This window comes from Oreochromis aureus, linkage group 19, assembly GCF_013358895.1.
Source record: "Oreochromis aureus strain Israel breed Guangdong linkage group 19, ZZ_aureus, whole genome shotgun sequence".
In the NCBI taxonomy this organism is placed as follows: Eukaryota; Metazoa; Chordata; class Actinopteri; order Cichliformes; family Cichlidae; genus Oreochromis; species Oreochromis aureus.
Window position 1 is genome coordinate 22,429,749 of NC_052960.1, and position 11,711 is coordinate 22,441,459.

Consider the following 11,711-nt stretch of genomic DNA (forward strand, 5'->3'; position numbering starts at 1 on the left):
ACAGTGCACGGTCACTGAATATTTAGGCGAAATACATTTCTTCTTTTTTTATTATAAACACAGAAGCAATATCAAATACATTCGATTTCAGGTCATATAAATCTTATACATGTGAAACAAAATATTCATTTTCAGCAGCTCACAGACTGAAATTGTGTTCATTTGTAAATGATTTTAAACATGGGTTAGCAAAATTGCACTTTATGCAACTTTTATTGACAGGTATTGAAAAACAAATAAGCTGCAACAAAAGCGAGGAATCATTACTTTTCTCAGTATGTAGGCGCTACTGCTGAGCAAGTACCAGAAGTTTAAATGCTGTTAAAAAACATCCACTACCAGCCAATTCTGCGGTTAGACATTGTCCTCTTTCTAGTCGAGGGTGGACTGAGACGAGCAGCTTTCGAACTCACACTTCACTCCACTGATGCTGTCGACGCTCGGCTGACTGTTGACCTGTTGGTGCGTGTGCGAGAAAGGAAAGGTTTCAGAGCGGGACATCCGACCCCTGCCATTCGAGGAGCCCGATGAGCAGTCTATGACCATCCTCATAAATTCGGGTGCAGTGAATCGCCGCAGCAGTCTGGTCCCCAGGCCCGCGAACCCCGGGGTACGGTTGGGGAGCTTCCCTGACTCAATTTCTCCCCTGGCAGGAAGTAACTTGTTGTGTCTGGCAGTCGCGCCAAAGCTGCCCCTTTTCTGCTGCTCTCTTCTGCTCAGTGAAGCCATATCATTAGCCTCTTCATTCTTAGATTTGACATTCTCCTCTGGCACTCTTACAGGCGGATTCTTGCTGTTTAAAAGAGGTTTTGGCACTGAGACAATTTTGTCAGCATCGTTTGTCAAGCCCTGGGTGTTCCCATGACAGTCCATCTTGTCTATCAGGCATCTCTCATCCTGCAGCGAGGCTCTCTTTAATTTGCTGGCTGTCAGGCTCATGTCACGCACATCACCCTGATAGGACTGCTTTCTGCTGCTCAGAAGGTCCAGGTTAAATGACTTTGCTTTGCCCCAGAGAGGAAAACTCTCTGGTGCTTGCTCTGGGAGTCCAGTGTCTCGGCTGACATCTTTCTGGCTTGGCTCAGGAAAAGAGTTCAGTGTTTTAGTACCCCTTAGCTCTCTAAGGTGGCAGTTTTGCAACTGCTTGGCTGTGAAGAGAATGCTGTGATCTCCCTCAGTTTGGCTTTTCTCAAGCTGAGGAGGCAGAGCCCAGCTGTGGCGATGGTTTTCCTCTTGAGATTGGCTCCTGGGACATCGGAAACGGTTCCACACTCCATTGCCGTCGCCAATTTTCAGCTGTCTCTGAAATACCCCAGGCAATTGGTCTTCATTATTTAACTGTTTGGAGAACCTCTCCAGAACCTGCCTGGGGAGCCTGCGGGGCAGACGGCACTCACCCTCCTGAGTGGTACTCGCATCAACAAGTGGATCATCTGTAGCAACACTCCTCCTGCAGGGAAAGTTCAGAATCTGGACACACTGACTGTGCCCAAAGAAGCTGGCAACCTCAATGGCTGAGTGGCCAGCGTTATTGGTCCTGTCCAGCCTCAGTCCCAGTCTTTTGAAAGCCCTGACCAGAAACTCCAAAACCTGGCTTTGCCCAGAAAATGCAGCATACATGAGGGCACTGTTTCCCCAGGCATCAGTGATATCAGGGTCAGCACTGAACTGAACTAGAAGTTTGACCACGTCCAGGTGTCCCATCTCACATGCATGGCTCAGGGCTGTGCGACCATCCTCGTCCTGGCAGTTGACATCCGCCCCTTTTTCCAGCAGCAGCCGGGTGAACTTGGCCCTGGTCCCAGGGTCTTGCAGGCAGACGGCATACATGAGCGGGGTGCGGCTGTTCTCCGTCTTCGAGTTGATAATGCGTCCATCCAGTGCATCCAGGATGAAGCGTGCAAGGTGGACTTTACCGCCATGCATGGCATCGAGGAAGGTCTTGGTGCCAGAGCCCTGGCGCAAATCTTTTGGCCGCATCATCCTACAACAGCTACTTGCGGTGCTGAGCCTTCAAGTGAGCCGAGAAAGAAAGATGGCAAAAAGGGAGAGGAACTGTGCGGCAAGTTCTCCGATACTCACTGTGTTAGAGTGAGCGCTTCACCTCGGAGTAAGACTCAGAGAGGAGCTGCCAGTGTTTTTATACCTCCCTTTCCACATGCCCTCCCCACGTTGCCTAGGAAACAAACGTCTGAGGACCATTATGCAGTGGCAGCATCCATTCAGCCCGAGCACTCTCTGCCTGGAGAGAAATATATGCTATTTGAACAGAATAATTACTCAAGGAGAAAAACATGGCCAGCATTTACCATGTGAGGTCTGTGGGGTTAATTTAAATGCAGTATTTTCACTTTTGTTTGTTGCAAATGAACTCAATCGAGAAAATTTTGCTGTTGACAGAGCAGTCAAAATAAAAAGGAACTCCTGTGATGAATAGTGCATTATGCTCATATGTAAATGTCCCATTTACATGCAAGACTATACTGTATCAGTACACTTAGCAAATGTTTGAGGGAAGATGAGACAGGCTTTGAGAGATCTATTCACTCTGTTGGTGGGGGGGGGGTATGTTAGCAGTTATCCTTTTTTTCCTTGAAATAATGCATCTATCCATCCATCCCTCTCTGTGTTTGTTCACAGTTTGCTCCAGGCTGCCATAATGAAGTGCAACAAGTTCAAGGTATTCTCCTCAACTGTGTGAAGACTTTTTCGAGGTTTCATGATAATGGCCTTGCCTGAAGGTATTTTCTTGTCAAGGGAAATAGTAAATCAGATCAAATCTACAATAAAAACACAGTGAAAGCAACATTAAATTAAAAAACAAAAAAACCCCGGAAATCGCTCAATGTCAGATTCAGTCCTCTCAGTGACTCGAGTCCCTTTAATCATACAGATTAAGACCACTGTTTGTTTGAAGATTTCAATGTGATTATCAATCTCCTTTTGCAGTAACACTGAAAATAACAATCAAAAGCCCACATGATTATGAACTGCTCCTCTAAATATAGCTATGTCAAACTACTGTAGTACTTGTAGTATTAGACATTCAGTTAGTACACTTCATAGTTAATGATTTTTAAAAGGGCAGCTGTGCACTTACAGGGAGTGACCAAGACTGATGTGCTAACTACTGCAATTTATGAACATGACTTATAAAGGCTCTGGCCACATGTAATACTCTGTACTGAAAATAACAAGTTGGCATAGATACCTACCAAACATTAGCGATGATGGTGTATCCTCCTCTCAATGGCTGAAGATTGTTAGCCAGTACCTCCTTTTTCTATATGTAGCAAACTTATGGCAAATGGTTGTTTTTGGTTAAATTGTAGGCATGTGTTTATTATTTAACACTAGTTAGCAGGTATTTGTTTCTCTGCATTGCACCTGTGCAGTATATAAACAGCTTACTAGTCACTATTTCGATATTTTATATTAAGATTTTGCAGACACACTTACTGTGCACAATAAATGGCTGTATGTCAGTCTGCACTAAACTACGTACTCAAAAAAGCAAGTTTAAGAAAGGAAATATGATTTGAGATACAGTTAGTGTTTATTCTGTGCACCGAGAAGCTGGCAGGTTATTCTGTTTTATTTTTCATAGCTTGTAAGAATAATCAAAATATTACAAATTACCACTAAAATCTCAATTGTACACATATGCCTTAAAACCGTGTTTGCGTCATTTTACTCAGATCTACAAACGTGAAGCTCACGTTGGTACCACTAATTAAATTATTTAATCCTTTGTTGTCAAGACTTGTGACTGAGACCCTTTACACAGCTGTTTGCGCTCCACAAGACTAGAGTTTAATTTTAATTTCTAATATAAATCTCAGCAGGACCAAAAGTGTGCCAAATGGTGGAGGTGAGAGGAAACATTACTCCGCTTCCACCTAGCTCACTGTTCACCATCCGGCTTCATCAGACCCTCAGCGGGTCCTTTGTGTAGCACTACGAGCCATTCGCTCATTCAAGTGGGGCTGAAATTCATCAGCAGATGCTTCCTGTGGGTTGTCTTTACATGGTGGAAGTTATTCTGTCAACATCATCTTTTTTCATAACAAAATCATATCATTGTCAGATCATGGTATCATGACAAGGTCATATTATCGCAGTAACTCAGTAGGTTCCTACGATTACTGAGATGCCACTTTATAGTTTTACGATAAATAAATATAAAGCTGGTGAATAAATTATTCCAAGGCGGTAAGATGGCTTTTCCATAAAGCTGTATATGCTAGAATGTCGACATGGACATAGACTGTAAGAATAATCATACAATTTCAAGTCCTTCAAACAGTGTTTGAGTCATCTGTAAATGTGAACCACATGCTGATACTATAGGAAAAATATGGAATCAACAAAGTCATTTGAAACCACAAAAAAGTGATTTTTTTTCAATGCTACTAGTAAGTATTATAAGTATTAATGATCATTGTAGCCTAGTTAGCCTGGCATTGCCATTTCTAGAGCTAAATAAAACACTTTGATTCTAAAATGTTCCTAGTTTCTGATCCTGAACATTATACATACACATCATCAAAAAATTACACTTTGGCCTTACTCACGTGAGTTATTCCAGTGATGCTCATATGACCGTCATAAAAAGGGATTCATCCTGACAATGTCACCTCGACCCTGCATGATTAGCATTAGCATATCAGAAAATGGGACACATTTCCTGGATGTGGAGTAATAATTTTGACTCACCTTCAATCTGCTTTTGTGATTTAAGCTTCAGTATAACTCACCCACTCAGGGATTTGTTGTGCACAGAGCATACTGCAGTTATATCCAGATGATCAGTGCACTTCTTGGTTGGGCTACCGTGACATTGCATCGGGCCAGACTCCCTTTCCTTTATAAGAATTCTCAGGCAGCAGTTAATAATCATGCCTCTTTCAAAGACACTTTCTTTAGAGCTCATTCTTTTAATGCCTATTGAGGAGTTTTCAAACTTTTTTCTGGCATACTTCCAGCCTAATAGTGCAATCCATTTCTGAGCTTGCATGAATAATTTACCAGGTATCTACAGACTCATCAATTCCACTCAGAGGTGAAGTATTCCTGTACTTAAGACATTAGCGTGTTTAAAATTCTATATCATTTGTTCATGATAACGGCTGTAGAATTGTCACAGGTCACCAAATGTAATTAACAAATAGCACAATTTCCATACTAGTGAGTATTTTTAAACTGTAAGTTAGAAAAAATCAAGGCTGTGTCAGCAAAATTACACACTAAAGAAACCAGCCTCGGCTTATCATTTGTAAATTGGAGGCCACCTTTAGGATTAATCTGATAAAGTGGACCTCAGTGATTGGGCAGAGTTCACTAACACTATGCCACTTCTTATCATGAGCTGCAGAACAGTGAAACTTTGGTTGTTTTTGTTTTTTCAGTTCATCCCAGGAAATAGACTTGATCCATCTGGATTGCGTGCGTCCTTGCAGGCTGTTTCAACTATTATTATGTCTTGTGACACTGACAGCTTGGAACTGTAAGAGGAACATTGATAAATTCCTAGAAAACAATTGCCTGTAAACAATAAATTCCCTTTTATCTAATCTTTCTTCAACATAACAGATAGCTACTACATAGTATCTAACTTTTATTCATTGTAGTGTGCTTTGTTGCCCAACACCAAAATTACCCAGTTGTTTAGATACATTTCTTCAAACCCAGGACTGATTATTAACATAATACCATCATAGTGAGGTATGCTCAGTTTACCTCTATGCATGACATAAAACCCCTCTACTATCAATCCCCTAAATATGAAAACTGGAACAAAGAGAAATGAATGAAATGTGGATGAAATATTCAGAATGCGAATGAGTTGGTACCATGAGACTTGCTAATTGCACAGATATATGCAATAAAGCAAAGATGTCGTGGTAAATACCCGATCTCTCATTCACAGCGGGCCTGGCCTAGGCAGGAGCCACTTTGAATGCCTGATTAGAAATTAAAGCTGGTGTCAAGTTAAGGTGTTATCCCCGGTTCTAAATAACTTAATTAGCCACGGGGGAGAATGCACTTTCAGTGATAAAAAAAAAAAGAAAAGAAAAAAGAAAGCAGTCTCTCAAGGTGCTTCAAGAAACAACTTGCATGTGGAAACAAAACACAGAGCTGGGCCTTCTTGGTACCTTCGCTGAGCTACAAACAACTGGGACTAGATAAGTGTAGGAAGGCAAGAAACTGAGCACATCTGGGACAAGTTCAACAAAGCCCATTCACTGTCACTAAAAATGTTTTCTTATCAGTGACTCAACATGCCCTCATCCTCCACGGACTACTTAATCCTCCTTGCTAATTAAACACACCTGAGAGTGACGTGGTTTGGGTGATCACCTGCCTTGTTCTGTGACAAACAATGCAGCTCGTGGTAACTTTGCGTTTCCATTCCCTGATCAAATTTAGAAAGGAAAACAGTGCCAGCTACAGCACAACTCGCCTAATCAAGTCGTAACGACCAACGTGACATGATGACACTTTCCTAGAACTCGTCAACGTTATTAATGACCTCCTTTCGGAATCACGGCGTAAACACAATCTGACTTTTGCTTCCTCGCAGTTATATAACATTTTAGCACCGGTAGATGTGTCATTTGAGTCGGGGATAGCTTTTCCTGCAGGGATAAAAGCACTAAAATGACGCATTCATATTCACCCAAAACAATCATCGGTCCGTGTGTCTATTCAGTGCCTCTAATGCCCTTTGATTTGATACAAGGACACAGCAGTCTTAGGCTGAATTGAGATTTCACACACCTTCCGTTCCAGGAAAGAGGCAGCAGCTGGCCTGCTGTCACTGTGTAACCATGGTGTGCGTGTCATCGCTAAGGTTGAGGCGAGGTCATTGCTGCCCCATAGCAGAGAGCAAATGTCGAAGAGCAGAAACTGTGAATCAATTTCAAGCTTTAATAAATGTCACTTGTGTTTTTATTTCAGATAATAAAAACATGGGGCATTATTGGATTTTTGTTTTGTTTTTTAAATTTCACAATAAGACAGAAGATAGCCATGATGAAAACGAGATGGATGGAAGGGGACAATTACTAAGAGTTACAGGGTTGCCACTGAAGAACCTGACAGCTCACCAGGAGCTGCCAATCACAGGGACTGCTGATATGTTATTGACCACGAGGCAGACCCCTTAGTGTCTTTGCTCCCTCCGTTATCATCAATTATTATCCTGACTCAGGGTTGCTAGCCTGCCAGAACCAGATGGCAAACAGTAGGTTGTTCCTTCTGCCTTCGGATTTAGAGGACTATAATATTAGCTTTCAGGCGGAGACATTTTGGACAACAGTGCATTAGCGGAGTGTGTTCTTTTGCCACAGCAAAAGGGAGGATTGATTAAAGAGGGGAAGCAGCAATGAGATCCAAAAGTCCAAATCACATCGGGACTCGATTTCTTGTGGTTTTGCATAAAGACAATCAAAAAGTTTAAGAAATGATATGCACAGTATTTCCCTTTTAAAGTGCTGATTGGTAGACTTCTGACCTCTGATATTTGGAGTGGCTTGAGAAGACGCTGTCTTTCAAGCAGTACACTGAATACAACGCACTTTCTTGTGCAGTGGATGAATTTCTGCACGGGAGAAACATGCAAAAATGCACCTGAAATGGAGATTGCAATGTTTGTCTACAAGTTCTGAATATTTTCAACTTGTCCAGTCTGCAAGTAATGATCATTCTAAACTCTTCTAGTATCTGATAAACCGGTAATTGATTTTCAAAGTAAAAGTTGCATCTTTTGAAATGTGTTGATCGCAGAAAAAGCACAACTTTTACTTTGAAAAGTAACAGTCTCACTTTTTACGATTTTCAGTTTCACTATTGCTTGGCAAGTCTTTTGCAAGTGTTTGCAGACAAGCTGACGTATTTCACGTAACTACTGGCGAGGCTTTTGGTGCATCTCTGTATACCTTTAGTAGACCAGTTGTGATCACTAGCTTAACTGAACTATACACCTTTCACTAGTAACCAGTGTTTACTATTGGGTCACCGATCAGTTTCTAGGCTTTCATACATAAGACTTTATCAATTACTTTCACAGCAACTGCTGGCAACCTCCAACAACCACTCACAACTGGTTGAGGAACACACATACTTCCCTATCAAACAGAGATTTCCAGGAGGTTGTCAACTGGTCTCCAGGTCTGTGTCTCTAAGGCCAACATAAGGATTTTTGCAAAAACTAAAACTTCTCACTGATTTCCTGTTGAACAAGAGGATTTGCCTTCAATGCCATTTCCTATGAACCACCTGTACCCACTTCCATAATCTATCAGCTCTGACAGAAATTCTTTTTTCTGCAGTGATGTGGAAGAGATGGAGGGCCACAAAGCTCCCCTCTCCATCTTCCACCTGACAGGCCCTTTTCGTGGCCTTGCAGGCCCACTCATCTCTGACAGCTCAATAAATTGTACAAATGGATAACAAATGCATTTGTTTGATGTCCACAACGTACAGAGGCGGGTAACACTCGGGCGCATCAGGAGTAAAGGTCTGCCTCACTGGGAGGAAGCTGCAGCAAATGGCAGGTTTAGCTGGGTCAGTGGAGAAAGCAGAAAAATTGCACCTGGGGACTTTAACACAATAGCACGTGCCAGATTTCATTTGATATGATAGCTGGACTGCTGACACCGGCGTATCTTTTACTCAGTTTCCTCAAGTCCATCACTTTATGGACTCTGAGTTAAAGGGAAACTGATCTATTGTTCTTGTGATAAACCTTTTATTGATTTTAAAACATGACCGTCTCTAACTTTAAAAAACACAGAAAAAACTCATCAGTCAGACCTCACCCCAACACCATCGCTTTGTAAATCACAGGCCTCTTCACGCCGTGCTCCCTTGGAGGAATTTCACTTCTTGTTAAATGAACAAATGGCCCTGAAGCCCATGGATATCCATTCTCTCCCACATGCTCTGCCACTCACGTTGTTCAGCGTTCACCTTCCAACTGCTAAAACTGGCTTCTTTGTGTGTGTGTGTGTGTGTGTGTGTGGACACACACATACAGTGTACAATAAAAGTAGCTCTGAGTAAAAGCAAGTTTTAAATGAACCCTTGATAAGACTTCTCTGAAAAGAGGCACTTGGTGACTCACCTGTATTAAATGCATAACATAGAGCACATGCTGTCATGACATTGTGGGTGTTATGTGGCTCAAGACCTTTTTTACACCCACCATTCTCCTGAGCTGCTGCCACATGAAGCAAAAAAGAAAAAAGAAAAGCAGACATGGGGAAGGGAACTAATGATGTAGGCAAGCTGAAGTGATATTGTACCTACATTTAAATAAAATATGTTCATATACTAAAGGTGTACTATTGTAGATACACAGACAACATCAAAGATTTTCTTTCCAGGTGTCCTTTCACTTCATTGGCAGTTTGTTTGTGGTCACTGTCATGCTGAAAAATGAGTTTGTTGCTAGTCAGATGCTTTTCAGATAGTGCTGATAGTGGATCAAGATCAGATGTTTTTCCATCAAGTTAGGAAAAATCCCTAACACCACTGGATGAAATGTAGGCCTAGACATGACAGAGCCTCCATCGTGTTTTATAGATAACTGTCGGCACTCTCTCTTGGATTTTTGGCAAATAAGTCTTAGGGAATCACATTGTTGTCTGTCAAAATTTGTTATCTTGGGCCTTCTTTGCTAAGTTGTAATGTGTAGGTTCAATGCTTGTTAGTTAATTGAGTTAACTGAATTAGATTGTTAGATTGGAAACATTTGGCTTACTTTCTGCAGAGCATGTGTTTCATGTCAGTGCTTGAAACTTAAATCAATCAATCAATCATGCATTTTGTTCAAACCTTCAAAAGAACCATTATACAAAATATCCACCTTCTCTTTCTTGTTGACACGTAGACTGACTGCTCTGCATGAACCAGAAATTGGGAGAATATTATCACTTATTTATGTTTTTTTAATGAAATCTGAGTGCTAGACTTTTTTCTTGTTGCTTGTATATCAAATCAAAAAGGTTCAGATTGTTAACAATGCTAAATGAAACTGATAACTGACCAATCATTAAACTTTTGACTGATTTATCAGTGTTTTTAAACCTGCCCAATTACTCTGATTTATTATATAAAAGCCATTTAGGAAATGTTTTAACTATGTACCAATAACACTGCAGAAGCAACAACAGCTCCCAGGCATTTGACTGTTTACATAACAGTGTATTCAGCTGTCAGGGTTTTCATATGATGTGTCTCTGTTCTCTTAACTCACTGTGAGATGGAGGCTCTTAATCCAGAGAGGTTAAAGCTATAATGGAGCTATCACTACACAACAAGGTAACCAAATGTCAGAAAGAGCAAGAGCAGAATAAATCAACCAAACTGAGCCTTAAAACATGAATTTTTGCCACCCGGGAAACATGAAAATTAGGATTCAGGTAGTCATGAGAGTACTGTCTGCTGCTACTTTAAAGTATGTGGGTGTCTGTGCGTGTGCACTTGTATGTGTCTGTGTGTTTAAGTGAAAGGGCCATATCATCAACACATGTAGGACGCTCAAATCTGCATCTCTGAGGAGGTGGAGGTGCCTCTCACAGGCCCTCAGCGCTCATGTGATACAGTGGAGAAGAGGATGACTGCGATGACGATGAGCCACACTCATTGGGCTGCTGTACCCATGCCAGAATTATAATGTTAATGAGGTTATGTTGGGCATCCAGGAACAGAAATCAACGTATGTATCGTGTATGCAAATCATGATGAAACTGCAATCTCGTACTCTCTTTAAAAACAGAAAGTGCAGTTTGCAGCTCGCAGAATCCTCCACAAACAGGCTGTGAACAGTGCAGCCTCGGCAGGTGGTGTTTATGTGGGTGGTGTGGGTGCTTAATATTCATCTAGGATGGCATCCACTTCGAGCCAAGATGGGCAACGGATCCTGACTCCACCTCCTGTGGGTCAGACCTGCTTCCTCACACAGGAAATAACAAGTAGAAAAAAAATGTGCATGTACCTCGCAGTACCCCTATTTTTAGAGCTTATTCCACTGAAAAATACCAAATCTCTTGTCAGCTGTTCGTTTAACCTCACATGTTCCATGTTTCATATGACTATTGTGCAGAATTCTGCTTTTGATTGCAGAATTTAGTTTGCAAGGGGAGGCACAACTGAGCACAGACGGCAACAGACAAAGGCTAGTACTGTCTTTTCAGCCACTGCCAAGATTCAGTACAGTTTCACTGATGGTAGCTATTAACAGTTTTTTGTGCTTTCAAGTGATATAATTTCTCAAAATTAAAAAAAGGTTGAGGTTAAAGTAAAAAAAAAGTATATTACATACCAAAAGACTTTTTAATTAGATTCTATTAAATTGAAAGACCCTACAATAATAGGAAGAAAACCACTATAGTCAAGGGACCCCCTATGAGCAAGCACTAGGTTAGAGTGGAAAAACTCCCTTTAATAGGAAGAAACCTCCAGCAGAACCAGGCTCGGGGGGGCAGCCATCTACCACAACTGGTTGGGGGTGACCGGAGGGCGACAGGACAACCATATGCCATTCGTTTAAAGCACCTAGGATCTAATTAACTTTTCTTAGGAAATTCTTTACCTTTACTTTTATCTCACAGATATAAAAACAGTATAAAACTTTTGCTTTTGCAGCTACTCTGTGATTCATTCGTGTTTGTGAACGGAAACGCTTTCCTCCTCCTCTTTTGACT

General features: G+C 41.4%; 1 protein-coding gene across 1 annotated transcript; it reads right to left on the reverse strand.

Annotated features, from left to right (window-relative positions):
- Positions 1-31: 31 nt before the first annotated feature.
- On the reverse strand, positions 32-2,091 carry LOC116322363. The gene has a single exon (XM_031742401.2). It carries the CDS (start codon positions 1,981-1,983, stop codon positions 373-375), a length of 1,611 nt encoding a protein of 536 aa, XP_031598261.2. The 5' UTR covers positions 1,984-2,091; the 3' UTR covers positions 32-372.
- Between the last annotated feature and the right edge of the window lie 9,620 nt (positions 2,092-11,711).